At 53.7% G+C, this 19,264-nt stretch overlaps 1 protein-coding gene across 2 annotated transcripts; it reads right to left on the bottom strand.

The window, feature by feature from the left end:
• Positions 1-284: 284 nt before the first annotated feature.
• On the bottom strand, positions 285-19,196 carry PLP1 (proteolipid protein 1). 2 transcript variants are annotated; one of them, XM_001513689.6, is made up of 7 exons: positions 19,007-19,196; positions 8,438-8,624; positions 7,150-7,306; positions 5,813-5,981; positions 4,462-4,535; positions 3,489-3,554; positions 285-2,456 (listed from the first exon to the last, which is right to left on the bottom strand). In XM_001513689.6, exons 1-7 carry the CDS (start codon positions 19,008-19,010, stop codon positions 2,385-2,387), a joined length of 729 nt encoding a protein of 242 aa, XP_001513739.3. In that variant the 5' UTR covers positions 19,011-19,196; the 3' UTR covers positions 285-2,384. The 2 variants fall into 2 exon arrangements, with proteins under 2 accessions (XP_001513739.3, XP_007669738.1); XM_007671548.4 differs by having other exon boundaries at positions 7,042-7,306; positions 19,007-19,195.
• Between the last annotated feature and the right edge of the window lie 68 nt (positions 19,197-19,264).

The raw sequence follows: 19,264 nt of genomic DNA, 5'->3' as shown, positions 1-19,264 counted from the left end.
AATAGTACCTAACACATAGTAAGTGCTTACCAAATACCATTAAAAAAAACAAACAGGGTTGATGTTGTTTCCCCTCAGCAACTCACAGCAGCAAAGTCCCTGACTGAACGAAGAGCCACGGGTTAGTGGCATCGACCCACTTCCTAAAGAGATGTTGGGAGGGTGGAATCTGATGTTTTTAGGAAGTGCTCTCTCACCTTTAAGGAAAAGGGCCTCCCATGAGCTAAGTTTACTAACAGTCTTACGATTTCAGACTAAAATTCATTCAATAGACACACTCGACGTTTGATGGAGAACATTCTTAATTTTAATTTATTTTCCTTAATTTTATAAAATACATCTTTTAAGATAAGCCTCTACATATTTTATCCTTTATGCGTGTTAAAAAGTTGAAATTCTAGATCAGAAATGAAGGAAACATTGTTGATTAACTCTCTCTCGGTGTGTGTGTAGACAAGGTTTGGGAAGGGGTTGGTTATTTGTTACATTATTAAATCCAAATCGAACACAAGGTATGAACGACTTCGCTTGCCCTGATCTTGATTGGTTTCTTACTGTGCCCTCACCCTCCCTTCCCTCTCCGTCTTCGGGAACTTCAGGAACTGAACCGACGGACTTAATTGGAAATACAATTCCTTCCTTGGAAAGGTGAGACGAAGGCAAACATTTCGCCGGAACTACTTTGGAAAAAAAAATGGCCGTGACGGAAGAGACCACAGTCCTCTACTGAAGAGTATTTCTTGAATAAATAAACACAAGCCAACTTTATTTGCCAGGGTTAACAGAACAAGAAGAAAAGACTGAAATCAGAGCCTAGCCCTGACCCTCCTCCTCCTGACCGATTTCCTTGGGAAGAGACGGAAGGGTGGGTGAAAGGCCAGCCACAGGGGAGGGATATTGCCCTTAGTCTGTCAGGGGATGAAGTGTCCTTTAACGGGCCACTTCTGTAGCAGGGCAAGTTGATAATGACATCCAAATAGATTCCCCCTCTTTAACGAGAAAGTAAAACTAGGCGGTCACTCGAGTCCAATCCCAGGCTTGCCACACCCGTCTATGCCCTGAACAGGTGAGAGAGGGTCCCGCTAGACCGGGAAGTCGCGTGTTTTAATCTGGAAATTGGCCAGCCAGATTAAAAGAGCCCACAAGGCAAGGTGCTCGAGTTGCTTTATCCTCGTCTCTGCTTAAAAAGACCAAAAGCGGATCCTCCAGGCCTTTCCGGTGCCAAACCAAACTCATCCTGACGTGAGGCAAATGATGAACCAGGCGGGAGACGCACTGTTTGCCCCAACCAGAAACAAATCAAGATCTTCCCTTCACTGACGACGACTGAACAAGCATCACCCCCGTGAGAAAAAGCACCATTGTGAAGGTATAACCGAGTTCAGTGTACACAGCTGGTTAACAGAAAAAAGACAAGCAAAAGCTTGGATTCCCAAGTTATCTTGGGTTTACGAGAGAGGCCTCTGGGGCTGCGCTGCTGTAGCGGCCGCGGCTTCCGTTGCCGCTGCCACTCTTTTGAGAGCAAGCTCTGCTCCCTGGAACCTCTAGGGTTGCCATGGTAGCCACGCTGAAGAAGATGCGGGTGTTAAGATGCCGACGACCCTGTCCGGTGGAAGGTCGAGGCTCGCCTTCGTCTACACGGAAACACAGACGCCGGCTCCCTTATGCTATAAGTAGGCTTGGCTGGGTTAAGACTTAGAGATTCCCTCACCACAGGGGTCAGTGCTCTCTTCCTGCATCTGGAAGATCCTTGCTCCGACCCTCTCCTCCCCCCAGGAGCGAGAGGCAGATTGGGGCAAATTCTCGCGTATCTACTGGGTCGATCCATTTCCTTCAACGATGGTAGGAAGAGGAATGAGTCCTCTTTGGCATTCGGAGAATCCCGCCGGCCCCTCTAGATGGCAGGGGGCTCGGGCGACTTCCTTCTCTCTCTCCACGAGTACCTTTCTTCTCCGTTTTGTTTCCCCTCGGGGGGCTGCGCCTGGCGAAAACTGGAAGGGTGTTCCCTTGCTCTCAGGAGAGACAGGTCAAGATTCGGTCGGAACCTTCATTTCTCTTGAGAACAGGCAATTAGGTAATCCTCACCCTGGCCGCTCCCTTTCCTCTGAGGAATGAGCGGTGAAGCCAAATGGCCCGGCGATGTACACAGAGGGGAGAGAACGTGGAGAGGTCCCCCTGCCTGGGCCTCTCTCCTTTCTTGTTATAGTCACCGAGGAAGAAGAGAAAGAGTCAGCAGTGAGGGCAAGGGGTTAAGCTGGGAGATGCGGTGTGGCCTGGCTGGTGGTTAGGGCCTCTGTTAGCCGGGGTGGGAGAAAAAGGGGAGTGGGAAAGGAGGAGGATGGGATGGGGAGGGTGGGGGGGTCTCCTGGAAGCCCGCTTGAAGATTAGAACTTGGTGCCCCGGCCCATGAGTTTCAGGACGGCAAAGTTGTAGGTGGCGGCGATCATGAAAGTGAGCTGTGGGGGCGAAAAAGAGAACGTGTGTGTGAGAGGAAATGTCAACTCCTCACTCCCTGTGGCCTCTTCCTCGGGGGCCCGACAGAACGAGGTCTCCGGGAGGCCCCCTTCAAGGAGCCTCCTAGAGCTAACCCAGAGTTGGGCCTATTTCTTGTCTGGGCTGGTGGCCAGTTTCCCATCTTCCTCCTCAGGGCTGGCAGTAGATGGTCTGAGCTCAGAGGCCCCGCAGTCCCCCGGGGGCCCTCTGAGAACCCCACCGGACAAGCCTTCTCCTGGACCTGGAAGCTACCATGAAATTATTTTGTGTCCATCTTCCCACCCTAGCTGGTCAGCTCCTCCAAGGCAGGGACCATGCCTTTGAACTTTTGTATGCTCCCAAATGCTTAGGACAGTGCTCTGCACACAGTTAATGCTCAGTAAATACCATTAATTCATTGGCTGTGAGGGGCTGGAGAAGCAGCTCACCCAGAGGGCCAGGAGTTCTGAGGGCTGATGGTCGGCCTGCCACTGGGAGAGGCAGCGAGCAGTCTGGGCCCGAGCCTCAGGGTCCCTCCTCTCGCCACCTCATTCTCCACTCCGAGACGGAGGGAGGGAGGAAGGGATGGAGGAAATGGGCTGAGTCTCACACCAGGAGCTGGGAAGGGCACCGTATCCTGCCAGTCGCTTAGCTGTCCTGTGGGAATGCAATCTCCCAATCTGGCCCAGTGGCCAATAGGCACGACAGATGAGTGCGGTTAGGAATCTTCCGCATCGTGACCCTAACTCCGAAAGCTGCTCTCTGTGACATCCCTTCCTCCCCGTCGCCCTTTCTGGAAAGGCATCATTTTGCCAGTTCTCACTTCGTTTCTAAAGCACCTCCACCCCCTGCTGTCAGAGAGCACCGGGTTTTGCATGAAGTCAGTGCTGACACCAGGCAGGCACACACCTGCTGGCGAGGTCGGTAAGCCATAGGGGCCATCCCCCCAGCCTCCGGGCAGGACCGATCCTAATGCGGGGCAGGGCTTGCCAAGATCCCACTGAGCTTTGACTCACCAGCGAAACAAGGGTGGCTGCAGCTCCCACAAAGGCAGCAATAAACAGATGGAAGGTCATTTGGAACTGCAAGGAAATGCGACAACGGATGAAGCCTAAGAAATTCCTGACTCGGCCTGTTCACGGGGCTTCCCAGGGCTGTCCTGCTGCCTAGCTTTAGATGCTGCTGGCCCATGGACAGGAGCAGCTATTGTTTCAGCCTCCGGGCACCAACAACTGCATTCTGCCTTCGTGCTTCTAGAAGGCAGACCTAGCAGGGTTGGGGCAGGATCCCAAGGTGGCAGAACTTTCGGGTTCTTTCCGGTGGAGGATAATCTCTGTTGGACCCCAGGAACAGAGCTGTCTCCTAACGGGAAAGAGGAAATCCACTCAACTTTCCCGGCTTGCTTGTGGGGTTGAGGACTTGGCTACTCTGCCAAAGTGGCCTACTGGAAAGAGCGTGGGCCTGGGAGTCAGGACACCTGACTTCTGGTCCCAGGCCTGACGATTGACCTTAAGCAAGTCATTTAACCTCTCTGAGCCTCAGTTTCTTCATCTGTAAAATGGGGAAAAACATCAGCCCTCCCTTCTTTCTTCCCTCCCTCTGAGATTCTGAGCCCTTATGGGACAGGGACCGCTGCCGATCTGATGGTCCTGCTTGTAGAGAAGCAGCGTGGCTCAGTGGAAAGAGCACGGGCTGGGGAGTCAGGTCATGGGTTTAAATTCCGGCTCTGCCGCTTGTCAGCTGTGTGACTTTGGGCAAGTCACTTGTAAAATGGGCATTAAGATAATGAGCCCCACGTGGGACAACCCCACGTGGGGCTTCGCACATAGTAAGCGCTTAACAAGTGCCATTATTATTATTATCCTAGTGCTTAGCCCAGTGCTTGGCACATAATGAGCTCTCAGTGAATGCTGTCATTCCACTGTGGGAACCTCTGGGCCTACAGCTTCTGATGCAGCAGAGGGGGAGTGACCATGGTGACCCACTCACCTCAGCCGTTTTGCAGATGGACAACAGGTTGGAGCCACACACTTTTCCAGGGAAGGCGTTCCAGGGGAGAACACCTGGGCCAGGTGAGAAAAACCGAGCGCTCAGGTGGCTGGACCTGGTGGTCCAACCACCTTCTCCCACCCTCCTCCTTCTGCATTCTTCCATGGCTGACCCCACCATCGTGAGGCAGGGCGACTAGGGTCCTGTCTTCTGAAGGACTGTGGCCAGGAGAGTGATCCCTTGGAAAACAGGTAGGTTTTGGCTCCGCCAAGTGTGCCTCCTCCTGCTGAAATGCAGCTACCTCTAGGGAGGGGAGGCCGAGTGACCGAGTGGAAAGAACATGGCACCGGGTGTCAGGAGACCTGGGTTCTTGTCCCAGCTCTGCTAGCGGCCTGCTATGCCACATTGGTCAGCAAGTTAGGTTAGCCTCTCTGGACTCCTTGAGAAGCAGCGTGGTTCAGTGGAAAGAGCCCGGGCTTGGGAGTCAGAGGTCATGGGTTCGAATCCCGGCTCTGCCACTTGTCAGCTGTGTGACTGTGGGCAAGTCACTTAACTTCTCTGTGCCTCAGTTACCTCATCAGTAAAATGGGGATTAACTGTGAGCCTCAAGTGGGACAACCTGATTATCCTGTATCTACCCCAGCGCTTAGAACAGTACTCTGCACGTAGTAAGTGCTTAACAAATACCAACATTATTATTATTATTACCTACTCTTGTATTGTACTTTACTAAGTGCTTAGTACAGTGGCCTGCATGCAGTAAGAGCTCAATAAATATCTTCGATTAACTGATGGGACCTCAGTTTCCTCCTCAGTAAAATGGGGCTGAGCTAGACTCTGAACCCCTCGTGGGACAGAAACTGTATCCAAAATGATAAGCCGGCAACTAACTCCAGAGTTTAGCACATAGTATTAGTGGGGAACAGCCAAGTGTCACGGCCAGCCCAAACTCTAGGGGCCCCTCATCAACCCTGGGAGGAAACTTCATGCGCTTCCTTTGATTTCCTTGGTAAGGCCCTAAAGAGGGAGAACTCTGGCTCCTTGGGACCTGAACCAGTTTTCCAGGGAAAGGTTGCTCACTCACACCTAAAATTTTCTCCTTTGGGCTCCCTGTTCTCTATTCCAAGCATGCTGCCATCTGGGGTGACCCACCACCCGTCCAAGCCCCGGGTCAGCCCGTTTGGATGGCACTCTCCTCGTGGTGCCCTCTCTCCCGGTCCCTCCATGCGTTTCCTCGTCTAGATGCTCAGCCGTTCTTTCCTGTCCCTGATCCTCCCCCTCCTCCTTCTCCCGCACGCCACGGAGACAGCGGGAGGATCGACCCCTTCCACCTCTTCCCCCCGCAGCTCACCATACATCCGGGCGTCGGCACAGAGGCTGCCTATGCTGGCCGTGGTCTTGCTGGGGAAGGCGATAGATTGGCAGGTGGTCCAGGTGTTGAAATAAATGTAAACGGGCACGGCCGAGCAGGCAAACACCAAAAGCCACACAATGGTCAGGGCATAAGTAATGCCCACAAACTAAAACGGTCGAGACAACCGAGACAGCAGGAGAAGGGTTAAAGGTCAGCTGCGGCCGGTGACACCGCGGCGCGAGCGGGAGATCCCCGAGCCTCTCGTCTCTCCAGAGATCTCACCCCGGGTGGACGGAGAGACCGAGGCAACAGCGTTCAGGGTCCTGGTGCAGTTATCTACCTCCGCCGAAGAGCTAGAGAACTGCCCAAAGTGTGACCGCCGACCCCAGGGTGTTCCCGGTCAGGTAAAGGTGTAAAGGGAAACCCGAACGGGTCCTGAAAGAAAGCCGTGCTCCTCCTGGCCTCCGGCTGAGCTTGGAAAATCCCTGTGGTCAATCTGCGTCCCAGAGAAGTGGCAAAGTCGGCGGGAGAGGTGGGCGTGAGATCGAGACTGACTCCTCCGGGCCCCCGGCCGACAGCCAGAGTGGCTTCCGGCGGAGATGGCGGCCGGTCCCTGAGCTGGTGACTATCCTCCAGGGTCGAGATGGGGAGTCGGGGGCTTGTCCGGGGACGGGGGCCTCGCGGACCATTGCCAACTCCCCAGAGCGCTGTGGGATGTGGCTCAGGAGAGGTCGGGGCCGAGGCCCCACGTCTGGCACGATGCAGCATGGTCCCGCTCGCCTGCTCCCACCCCGGCCCCCCGGTGAGCCTGGGGCTGCGGGGCCGGTCCGGACCCGGGGCCGGGGTACCCAGAGCCCCTCCTGCCGAGCCACCACTCTGCCAAAGAGGGCTTGGTGGCCGGAGGGGGGCGGCCAGCAGGAGGTGCCCACGGGAGGCCAAGGCTAGCCACTTTGACTGGAAGAAACGTCCCCCTCCTCCCACGCCCTCACCAGGCCCTTTCAGTTCTGGAAATTGTTTTCTGGTGGGATTTTCAGGGCCGCGGCTCAGCCGGCCTGGCGCCGCGTTCTTTCAGGACCCCCGCGGCACCGCCGCCCTCCCCCAACCCCTCCCAGCCCACGCCCGCCGGGCCCCTGCTCGGGACCCGGCGTCGGGGAGGGCCCCGTCCCCAACCTCCCCCACCCCCTCCCCGCCCTCGGTTATTGCCATAAAAACCTGTTGAGGATCACCTTGTCGGGATGTCCTAGCCATTTTCCCAAACAATGACACACCCGCTCCAAACAGTAAGCTTGATGATGACCTCTGGCACCCCTCCCCTTGGCCGGTCCCCCTGTTACCGTAGCGCTCAGACCCTTGCCGCAGATGGTGGTCTTGTAGTCGCCGAAGATCTGCCTGACCGCCCCAGTGGTGTAGAAGCCCTCGGCCAGCAGGAGGGCCCCGTACAGGAAGAAGAAAGAGGCGGTTCCGTAGATGAAGTACTGAAAGCCGTGGATCCTGGGTGGCCAGATGGACACAGAGAGCACGGGGTCGGTGGAGAAGGAGGACAGTGTCCTGGAGATTCAGGCCCCGGGCCTTCTTTTGTCAGGAGGGGGCGAAGCTCCCACGGAGTACCCCGGCAAGGCCGTCCGAAGGAGAGGGCAGCGGTGGGGCCTGGCCTGCCCTCCTCCTGCCCACAGTCTCTGGAGACGCTACTGGCTCAGCAGGGCTAGGGCGCCGAGGGCAAGACAGGAAATCGACTCCCGGCTTGCCATGGCCACCCCCAGAAGAGCTAGTGGAGGCTCAGGGGAGAGGAACTACTTATTCCCAGGTCCAGACAGAGGCAGGAGAGAGGGCTCCCGGCTAGAAGCATCTCAGTCTCGACCACTGGCCTCCCCTGAGTCCTCCTCCCCTACCACAGCAGAGACCTCATCATCACCTATATCTGCTCCACCCGATCTGGCGGGAACAGATAGAAAACGGACGAGAAAGCCGGGGTGGGGAAGGGAGGCCAGAGGCTGGAGTGCAGGGAGACCTGAACCCTTTCCACGTATGCACCCGGCGTAGTCCAGAAACCCCCGACCCCCGCGGAGGGCACCGAGAGGCACATCTTCCAGAGCCAAGCGGTGTGCTACCGGGCCAGGGCGCATGGCCGTAGTGTGCTTGGAGGTCTCAGGGAACTTGGCCGATTGGGGCCAAGACCTCCTCTGGGTGAGACTGATCAATGCAGGGAGGGGAGAGGGACGCAGTCCAGGGGAAAGGAAACTAGACTGAAAACCACAAACAAGTCCCAATTCCTGCGATTCCCACGATTCCAAAGAATACCTGGGAGAGAGCCAGAGCCCAGACAGGGAGCCCAGAGCCCAGGTGGGGCCAGAAACCAGGCAGCGGGGCAAGAGCTTAGGCAGGGACAAGTTGCTTGGCATTCTAGGCTTTCAAGGGAGCAGACAGGTCTCCCTTGCCGTGTCTGGACATTACCCCTTCATGTGGCCTGGGCATGTGACAGAGGAGCCCTCGGGGAAAGGAACGGGGTCCCAGTTTGCCCAACCCAAATACAGGGAGTCCAAGGAGACCCAGCAAGAAATGGGGGCAGGGAGGGAGAGAGGAGCCACACAAGAGGGAGGAGCCCAGGATGGAGTCGGTACTTACACATTGATGAGATACTCATAGTCCTGGAAGTTTTTGGAGAAGTAGGTCTCAATTAGCCGCTCCGTGCCAGTGAGAGCTTCGTGCCCACAGCCGCAGAACAGGGCCACCCCAAAGAAGCACAACCCTGTGGCCACCAGAGATGCAAAGGGTGCACCCACCAGACATCTTGCACAGCATTCTAACAAGCCTGGGATGGAGGAAAGGATGGAAAGAAAAGGAGAAAGGTTGGGGGTGGTGGGAGTGAGAGACAGAGGAAGGCAGAAGGGAGAGAAGGAGAAATGGAGGGAGGAGGAAGAAAAGAAGGGAGAGAGGAAAGTTGGAAGAGAGAGGGAGAGAGAGAGAGAGTCAGTCATGAGGGACTCTGAGCAATTGACACCCTGCTACTAGTCCAAGAACCGATGAAATTGCTACAGGGTCTCCTGGTAGAGGATCCCAGGTCCTGGATAAACCCATAATTCACTGACCTGGACCTGGCCAGGGCCCTTTACTTTGTTCAGGCTTGAAGCAGGTGGAACAAAATCAGGCAGAGTGTAGAAATGATATTAGGCCCCAGAGTTGAATAAAATGGAAAACGCTCCTCTTCTTCATTCTCTTCTCAGGTGCAGGACAGTCTGGGGGGGAACTCTGAATCGGTTTGCTGCCAGCAGAGGCTCCTTTCTCAGTCTAGCGTCATGGAAAGCAACAGGCAGGGAAGTGAGAGCTAGAGGGGGATGCTAGCGGCGTTGGCAGGCTGGGTGGGATCAGGGCAAACTTTACTTCCTGGTAATTGTGTTAACTATTACAAAGCCAGTTTCTCCCTCATCATTCTCTCGGGGGTTAGGAAGAAAGAATCCATGAGGGCTGAGCTCATCCAGGCCACGGCCCTAAGTTGAAGTGCACGGGAAGCCGAGAGCAGCCTTGACTATGAACAAGACTGAACCAGACAATCAAAGGCCACGGTCCAGAGTGGATCAATCTCTGAAACGTATTAAGCACCTACTGTGAGCGGATCTCTATATTAAAAACTTGGAGCAGAGTGAGATGGGTACCAGAGGACAAATGGCAATGAGTAGTTTGATGGGAAAATGCTCTGAAAGCCCGTTTCCTCCAGCATCCAGAATCCAGAGGGGATGAGATGCAGATTTTCCTCTCATCGACCCACATGAAAGCTGGCAGTCAAGAAAGCCCTCGTGTGGATGGAGGGTAATCTTTTGTAATAAATGGTATTTGTTAAGCACTTACTATGTGTCAAGCATTGTTCTCAGCATTGGGTTAGCTACAAGTTAATCAGGCTGGATACAGTCCCTGTCCCAAATGCGGTTCACAGGTAAGTAGGAGAGAGAACAGATATTGAATCCCCATTTTTCAGTTGAGGAAACTGAGGCACAGAGAAGTTAAGTGACTTGCCCAAGCAAAGTGGTGCAGAAGGGATTAGAACCTAGGTCCCCTTGCTGCCAGGCCCATGCTCTTTCCACTAAGCTATGCTGCTTCAATCATTAGGTCAGTCGAGCCTTCCTGCCCAACCCCTCAAAGAGACAGAGCTAAAGAGATCCTCTTTGAAGGTAAGACTAGAATCTCTTCGGGTTTCAAAGCAGCCCCCAGCCCAAAACCTGTGCCAGGGTCTTCCACCATGGCAGGAAGCTCCCTGCCTATTTCCAACCTGTTCTTTCTCTGGCTCCCAAGCTCAGTAACTTCTTACAAGAGACCTCACAAGCACAGGCTCCTGTGAAAATGCACAGAGGACATGGTAAGGAGAGGCAGAGGGGTTGCAGGTAATGTTGGCCCTCTGCCTGATTTTCATTGTTTCCAGACCAGTTTCTTTTGGGGCTCAGGCACACTAATTAGCCAGGTGGAGGAAGCAATGCGGCTTGAGCATTTGTGAAACCATTTTCAGGATCATGGGGTAACAGGGAGGCAACAGTGATCAGGAGCATGCCTGAGGGAATCTTGCGGCCTTATTTCTGCTCATTAAATGGCACTGAATGAATTTTCTGCCCTTTCCCAATCTGGTGGGTCAGCCCTCACCTGAAAAAGTCCTTTTGCACCAGTCCCAGTCCTCCTCTCCACTAGGCCTTGGCTGGGATTGACCAACCCCAGCTGCCCCAACAAGAACAGCCCAATCAAATTCTTTTCATTTTCCCAGGGTTTTTTTCTAAATGATATTTGTTGAGGGCTTACTATGTGCCAGACACTATACTAAGCACTGGGGTAGATACAAAATAATCAGTTTGGACACAGTCCCTGTCCCACATGGGGCTCAGGTCTTCATCCTCATTTTACAGATGAGGTAACTGAGGCACAAAGAAGTTAAATGGCTTTACCAAGGCCACACACATTGCAGGACTGGGATTAGAACCCAGGTCCTTTGACTCCTAGGCCTGTGCTCTACCCATTAGCCACACTGCTTATCCAGGGCTGCAAGGTGGAAGGCAGTGAGAGAGCCTCATCAGCCAGGTCACCCACCAGGCTGCCTGCATCAAGGCGGCTGTCTGCCAGGGGCAACTTTACTGATTGGGAGATTTAGTCGTCAGGAGCTCACCAGAAAAAAGTGCTGGCAGATCCTGGTCATGAGAGAGACAGAGAGCGACAGAGAGAGAGAGAGAGTGTGTGTGTTGAGGCATGTATGTGGAGGACTGTGCATGAGTGGTGGGGAGTGTTTGTGTGGTCTACAGTCTATGTGCCTATGTGTGTTTGTGGTGTGCATGGTGGGTATGTGTGCATGCATTTATGGCATATGAGTTCCTAGTGGTACAGGGACCTTGGAAGGCGTTCCCAGCATCCACACAAGAACGTGGGGCCCCAGAAGGGAAGCTGTGGCCCGGGGCCTGCTGGGGGGCATGTTATAGAGGCAGAGGCTCCTCCTTGGTTTTTCCATGTCCCACCAGGAGTCCAGCTCCAAAGACCAGGAGCCCTGGGTCGGCTGTTTGGGAAGGAATTCAGCATCCAGTTTCCCTAAGTAGCTTGGCGCTGCCACTGTCAGAGGCAGAGCGCTGGGCTGGGGATGGACCACTGGTCTCATCTGGGACTGGCCTTGCCCACAGCTTTACACTAAGGCAGGTTAGCAGGTCTAGTGGGCCACAGCTCCTGGAAATCCTTCCTGCTCAGGCTCACACTGCAGAAGACTGTTCTTTGGGCCAGTCTCCTGCTGACGGAGACAAGCGGAGGGGTGGGGAGGTGCAGAATGAGGGATAAGCGTCCCTCTCCCTCCCCACCTCTCCCCTTGTCTCCATCAAGGGGAGGAGAGGGACGCTTATCCCTCATTCTGCACCTCCCCACTGATCGAAGAAAATCAGGGTGAGAGAGCCGGGCTGCCATTTTCCTCCCCAACCCAGCTGTTGGGAGAAAATGAAGGGCCCACCCCTTCTTCTCCTTCTCTCCTCATACCCGTCCATCTCAGGGGGTTTCTCTACTCCTAAAGAGCGGGCTCAGAAATCCAGGGGGAGGTGGGGGTCACTGACTCCGCCATTGTCTGCTCTCCCCAAGTACGAGGTCATGGCTTGTACCAAGCCCTCCGCTGCCCACAACACAAAGGGGCTTTATGGTTGGCCTGCCAACTCTAGGGCCTCATCAGTATTCTTGGGGGGAGAGAAAGAATGGGCCTGGGAGAGGGAGGGGCCAGGAGATAAACAGAGAACAAAAGGAAGGCTAATGGTTTAGCAGGGGGCCAGCCAACTCCACCCAGAGGATTTCTTAATCCGGAGGAGCTGGGGCTGGGGCCGGGACTGAGGAGAAAGTGACCCCAGGTGACGGGTCCAACTAGTTCCTCAGAAGGAAATCCTACTCTGTGACTCATCTTCCTGTGTTAGGCAGCTCGTTCAATCGATTAGTAATATTTATTGAGCCCTTACTGTGTGCAGAGCACTTTACTAAACTCTTGAGAAAGTTCAGTTCAACAGTAATATCTTCTGCTGTAGCTCTTCTAGTCTGGTCAAGCTAGTATTAAATCACTAACTATTCTGTTTCTATCTCAATTACGCCCTTTCTCCCTCCTCTCCACATTAGACTCTAAATTAATTGGCTTCCCACTTTGCTGGCTTCATTCCCCAAATAGGGGGCAAGGAGGGAACTAAAAGTTTCACTAAAAGTTGCCCCGGCTGCCCCCTTTCACTCCTCCCAGTCGATCAGTTGTATTTATTGAGGGCTTACAGAGTGCAGAGCGCTGTACTCAGTGCTTGGGAGAGTACAATATAACAGACATATTCCCTCCCCCAACAAGCGTACAGTAGATAGGGAGACTAGCCTGGAAGCCCAAGCCCACCTTCTCTACTTCTCTTCCTTTGGTCACTGCAAGGGGCCTAGAACTCCCTCTCCCCTTGCTCCCTGCCACCATGATCTCCCAGACCCTAGTCCTCCCCACCTTCAAAGTCCTCCTAAAATCCAACATCCTCCAACGGTCCAACCCAACTAACCATCAGAGCCCAGATTCTTACCAAACCTTTGACCCCTTTTGCACATATGTATGTATGTATATATTTATATAATAATATTAATAATAATGGTATTTGTTAAGCACTCACTATGTGCCAAGCACTGTTCTATATCCTTCCTCAGCACTGACTATATAAGCATAAGTGATTTTTCCAGTTGTCTCCTGAGTTACAGAGTGAGCTCTTTGAAGGCAGGGATCAGCTCTACTAATTCCACTGTTTTCTCCTAAACCCCTAGCCTGTAAATTCATTGTGGGCAGGGAACATGTCTACCAACTCTGTTTTGTACTCTCCCAAGCGATTAAGTACAGCAAGCATTTAATACTATTGATTGATTGATTGACTGCACTCAGTGGGCACTCAACAAATGCCATTACTCTACTCCCTGATGGCCAGAAGCCCCAACGGTCATCAACCTGACTGGGGAAATCTAAAGAAGAAGCAGGGATTAGCGGATACAGCACAGGCTTGGGAGTCTGAAGGATCTGAGTTCTAATTCTAGCTCTACCACTTGTCTGCTAGATGGTTTAGGCAAGTCATTTCTCTGTGCCTCAGTTACCTCATCTGTAACATAGGAATTAAGACTGTGAGCCCTGTGTTGGACAGTCCCTGTCCAACCCAATTTGCTTATATTCACCCTAGTGCTTAGTACGGTGCCTGGCACATAGTAAGTGCTTAATAAGTACCATAATAATGATAATGATAATAATAATAATAATAATAATGAACCCTGGGCCCCAAATGAGGACAACACCACTTGATTATGGTATTTACCTAGGTTTTAGGAGACGAAAAGTGAAAACCGCAGTAGATGCTGCAAACATCAATCAATAAATAATATAATAATAATGGTATTTGTTAAGCGCTTACTATGTGCAAAGCACTGTTCTAAGCGCTGGGGGATAAAAGGTGATCAGGATGTTCCACATGGGGCTCACAGTCTTAATCCCCATTTTACAGATGAGGTAACTGAGGCACAGAGAAGTTTAGTGACTTGCCCAAAGTCACACAGCTGACAGGTGGCGGAGCTCGAGCCGGGTTTAGAACCCATGACCTCTGATTCCCAAGCCCGGGCTGTTTCCACTGAACCACGCTGCTTCTTGAGCTCTCACCCTGTGCAGTGCACATCAAACTTGACAACTCACCATTGGACAACCTTTTTGTGTGCACAGTGTGGTTGGGACTCTGGGTCCTGCATTGGCCTTTTCAGTTACACACACACACACACACACACATGAATTTCACCATCATTGGTGTATGCATGTGCATGTATGTATATGATATGTGTGTGTTTGTGTGCGTGGGTACAGGATTTTTAATTTCCTGTCCAGCACATCCACTGCCTGCGCAAAACACAGATCATTTCTGTTGCATACCCTAACCTGAGCCCCGGATCCAGCTGAATGGGGAAGACTTACTAAAACGAGAAACAATATGGGTAAGTGGAAAGAGGTTGGGCCTAGGAGTCAGAGCACCAGGGTTATGATCCCATATCTGCCATTTATCTGCTGTGTGAACCTGGGCAAGTCATTTCATTTCTCTGTGCCTCAGTTCCCTCCTCTGTAAAATTGGGGATTCAATCCCTGTTCTCCCTCTTACTTAGTCTGTGAGCCCCATGTGAGACCTGATTATCTTGTATCTTCCCCAGTGCTTAGTACAGTGCTTGGAACATGGTATGCACTTAAAACTAATACCACAACTATTACAAAACCTCTGTGAGCTGCTCTGCCTTGGCTGTCTCTCCAAACAGGGCCTGAGAGCCAATCAACAGCTGAGATATTTGGGCCCAGCTTGAAACCAGCACCAGACTTTACCCCCCAGGGCCAGTGCTGGATTGGCCGGATTCGAGCTACAAGGGGCCCCAAAGCCTCAGGCAGGTTCCACCCAAACTCAAGTCCACGGGAGCACCGGAGAGACCGGAACTCCCAGGGAGCAGCTTTCATCCCCAGGAGGCGAACAGACCACCCCTCCGAAGCCCATCTTGGGGGAGGGGGGTGGGGCTCTGGGGCTCCTGGGGCTGGTGGCTGCTGGATGGGGAATGCAACAGAGGGGAGTGAAATCTCTCCCACAGGCAAGAGCAGGGGACATCTCAGCCCTAGGGTGAACAGCTTGGCGCACGGAGAGGTGGACCATGATTCTGCTTGGTTGCCTAGAACGACTGCCGTGGTCCAGGTAAATCACTGCACTTTGCAAAGAAGTCTCAAAGTGGACTCTTCCTCTCCACTCTGTTGGCTGCTCCTTGGCCCTTCTAAGTCTCTGATATCAGTGGGCCCAAACAGGGGCCATTTTTGAAGGCTCTTCCCCTGGGCCCGGACTTCCTCGAGAGAGCCCGAGTCCCATCCCAGTTTGCCCCCTGAAGGTGTGCCCCTTTGGGGCCGGATTCATTTCCCCCTTACCCACCTCCCCCACTTTCCTACCCCCCAATCCCTCATCGAGGAGATGGGGAGACACGACTCCAAGATGGAAATCCAGCAGGGATCTGGGGGATCTCTGAGAGGAGCTGGGGGAGGGTTAGGATGCAGAAAGACTCCCTTGTGCCCACACAATTCCCAGCCTGTCTCCTGGGCCCAGCTGACAAAGGGGGAGAGAGGGAGGAGCCGTCAACAATGGGGCAAAACAACAGGCCGGCCCATTGACAGGGGAGCGGTCCCATCTCTCTAAGTCACAGGCCGGCCCAGCCTCCCTCCCTGGCAGCCTCCCACCCCTCCCACCCCCAACCAGCCTCCGGCCCGTCCCAGCCCCAGCCCTGGCAACAGAGCTGTCCTTGATGTGGGGGCTGGGGCAGCTGGCGCCGTCCAATCTGCAGCGGCAGCCCTGGCTGGTACGGGCTCGTAGATGAGCCTGGGCTGGGGGAGGGCTGCCCAGAGAGACCGCAGAGTCACCGGGAGGGTCCAGAGACAAGCAGAGCTTGGACCTGAAGTCCAAGGATGTCGGACGGTCAGGGCAGAGTGCCTCTCTGTGTCCTTCCCCACCCAACCCCCCTCCATTCTAGATCCCTAACTTGGAAGAGCTAAAGTTGAAGTCCCCAGACCCAGCTTAGGGGGGAAAGATCCACAAGGCTGTAGTTGAGGTCGAAGGGACTTTGAGTTCTACCGAGTAGAGCCATAAGCCAAGAGGGACCTCACACATTTCTCAGCGCCAACAGCAGCATTGGTTCAAACCTCTCACCTTCCCTGTGTCCCTCCCTCTATCCTGGGCTGGACACAATAAGGTAAGCGTGAGGCCAAGGCCAGCAAATCCTGCCCCCACGTCCTCGAGGCAGAGTACAGATGCATCCGTTCCACCACCCCACCACTGTAGCTGTCCAACCCCCAGTTACTGAATACCTTAGGAGTTTGCACCCATGCCTGGGCACCCAGAAACAGCTTCTGTTCTCAGACAAGCAGTGAAGGTGGTCATTTTTCAGGGCCAAAACTTTTCCCATCAGAATCAGACAACTATTTGGAAGGCTGTGAAACCGGGGAACTTCATCTCTGGCTTATGAGCTGTTAAACCCTGGCTTCAGAGGTTCATCTGAGAAGGAGCCGTACTTCTCCCCCTGCTTGTTCCTTCTAGTATATTTTTTCCTTATGGTATTTGTTAAATGCTTACTTTGTGCCAGGCACTGTAGTAAAGCACTGGGGTATGTACAAGCTAATCAGGTTGGACACAGTCCATGTCCCACATGGGGCTCAGTGGTCTTTATCTCCATTTTATAGAGAGGTCACCGAGGGCCACAGAAGCTAAGGGACTTGCCCAAGGTCACTCAGCAGACAAGCGGTGGAGCCGGGACTAGAGTCCAGGTCCTTTTGACTCCCAGGCCTGGGCTTTATCCACTAGGCAAAACTGATTCTCCTCCAACCCTGCTGGCCTTCTTCCCATCCAGTGCTGGCCCTTCTCGCAGCCTGGGGGCTTCATCAGTGCTATTTGGTGCAGGGTCCATTCAGGGAGTACTGAGTGAATTTCCATGCTTTGCCTCAGACTGTCTCTGAGCTTCAAACTACAGTGTTGAGATTCCCTGGGGTTTGAGACATCAGAGACATTGAGATATTGGTATAAAGTCATCAAAATGTATTTCCCAACCCCCCCAGCACCTGCCCCTTCATCCCTCCGTGAGCTCAGCTGGCTAATGAACAACACCTTTCTCCAGAGGAATCTGCTGAACCCCTCCCAATCTCTGGCTCACTCACTTGCCCCTGCCCCCTAGGAGATCCTGCCCTGGTCTTCCCAAACCCGTCTCTGCCCTTTCTCCGCTGACCTCCTCACCTTAGGGTCCTGAGTCGGGAGCGCTGGGGTGTTTAAGGGAGGGAGAATTTAGTCCTTATGTCCATCCCAGAGTCCACCTCTGCTCTCTGTTTCTTCCGTTGCCCAAGTAGGAGTCTAAAAGTTCTCCCCGGGCTTCTCTGGCCCCAGCCCCCAGCATGCCTCCAGCGCCAGCTGGTAAGAGCTGAGGATTCTCATTCGCCCAGCGAGCACTCGGAGCCCGGCTGGACACAGCGTGGGAAAAAGGAGTGCCATCCCTCCTCCCAGCCATACTCGGCAGCCTCACCAGCCTGCCCCTCCTCCCTGTCCATGCCAGCCCAGGCAGCATGGTGGAAGTCTAATCAGTACAGTGCGCGGACTTCTCTCTATCTGGGACTTCCTGCCTTAACTAATATAGAGTTTACGCTTCTCAAGGGCAGGAATGTTGTCTAATAATTCTTGTGTAATCTCCAAGGTGCTTAGTGCAGAGCTCTGCACAGAATATGTGCTCTGTAAGTATTATCGATTGACCAGTGAGGCCAAAAAAATATTCTTTGGGAAAAGAAGGAAGCCACCGCTGCCAGAACCCCGGAATGTTTAACTCCCTTACTGGACACCGAGTCGGAGGAACACTGAAGGTAGGACTTGGGGAGTGTGCATTTGGTGATTAGGGGGTGCATCTCCAATCCTGGAAATCTAGAGGAAAATCAATATCCCACTCTCTGCGGGAAGCGTCATCTTGAGGGTGGCGGGACCTTAGCCCAGCGGCTTTTCCTTCTCACCTAGTCCCCTGACTGACTCCCACCCACTGGCTGTTTCTTTCCCTCCATCTCCTTCCCTGCAAGTTGAAAGGCCCAGGAAACCAGGAAATGAAGTCCTCTCTCCCAAGGATTAATGGATGACAGTGTATCAGAGACAGTGCTGAGCTGGACTGGACTCTGAAGGGGTCCAGGAACCAGAGTCCAGCTTCATTCCACTGTGGCTCAGAGTGATGCTCCCCTGTTCTCTCACCCTCAAGAGTGCCCTAAGCATTTTGGAATATGGCAGTGTCAGGTATGACGGATGCGTCTCTGTCTGAGAACCTGCTCGGGGAAATTCTTTCTAGTGTTAATGGCTTGTGCTAGTGGCCCCTCACACTCTCTCATCTCTACCAGTTGTACTTCCACTGGGGCACGGAGTGCCTATGGGAGCAGGAGGGCAGGGGTGCTGCACTTGGCAAAGTGTACGGGCCGCCTTCCCCTGTGTTGGCCAGCTTCAGGTAGGACCGGGACCAGATCCCACGTCTCCTGATTTCCAGAGTGGCGCTCTTTCTACTGGACCAAGAGTAGGGCTGCCTCAAACATCCTCGACCGACCAATGAGTCGAGAGACTGACCAGCTTAGTGGCCGCAGTGGCCAATGACGGAGTTTCAGCAGACTCCAGGCCTGCACACACCGCATCTTAAGGAAAGCTGGAGCAGGTAATGGAGTGGCCAAGGCGGGACCCGAGGCGGTGGGGGTGGGGGAGGTCTGAAGCTCGGGAGGGGGCTTCTGAGACACGAAGAGGACTTGGATGGGGATGAGATCATGTCACTGGCCCCATCTGGAAGTCTCAGCCACAGGAGTAACAAGGGTCTACTTAAGGACAAGCTCAGGGTTCTCGGGGATGGATGGGGCTAATGGAGTTGGGGGAGGTGGAGGCACAGGAGAGAGAAGGACCCGGCTGCCCTGGGACAGCCCCCCAAAAGGGGCCAGGTGATTCTTCTTGAAGTCCCTGAATTCTCTGGAAATAAAGCAGCAGCACAGTGAGCAGTCAATGGTTAACCCTTTCACCTACTGGAGTGTCACACCAGCAAACCAGAGACCCCAAACTCAGTCTCCCCAGACCAGCGAGAAACCCCGTCACAACTTGGAAAATTGCTCCCAAGCGACCCTCGCCACTGTTCAAGAGTTTCCGAACTCACCCATGTCTTGGCGATTCCGAGTCCGATTCTAGCTGGCCGCTATCCTCTTGGTGCCCGCCTTTGTGCAGCTGGAACAATCCTGGCCTCTCTTCTCCTTGTCCTTCCTCCGTCCCTTACTTTTTCTCTCTGAGTATCTCTGTCCTCCCCTCCAGTGAAGAAAAGGGCTTTCTGATTGACAGCCAACCCCCTTAAAGGGACAGGCTCTTTTCCCTCCTCCTCCTCCTCCTCCCCCTCTCCTCCCCTTGACCCCACCTCCTC

This window comes from Ornithorhynchus anatinus, chromosome 6 (assembly GCF_004115215.2).
Source record: "Ornithorhynchus anatinus isolate Pmale09 chromosome 6, mOrnAna1.pri.v4, whole genome shotgun sequence".
Taxonomy (NCBI): Eukaryota; Metazoa; Chordata; class Mammalia; order Monotremata; family Ornithorhynchidae; genus Ornithorhynchus; species Ornithorhynchus anatinus.
The sequence above is the reverse complement of the archived record's forward strand: the minus strand, read 5'-3'. Positions and strand labels throughout refer to the sequence as shown.

What these genes read in the sequence shown, in the direction of transcription:
- PLP1 (XM_007671548.4), bottom strand. An exon ending in GGCTAGGACATCCCGACAAG is followed by an intron (nt 5,982 to 7,041) that starts GTGATCCTCAAC and finishes CGACCGTTTTAG; the next exon opens with TTTGTGGGCATTACTTATGC. An exon ending in CAGCCACCCTTGTTTCGCTG is followed by an intron (nt 2,457 to 3,488) that starts GTGAGTCAAAGC and finishes TCGCCCCCACAG; the next exon opens with CTCACTTTCATGATCGCCGC.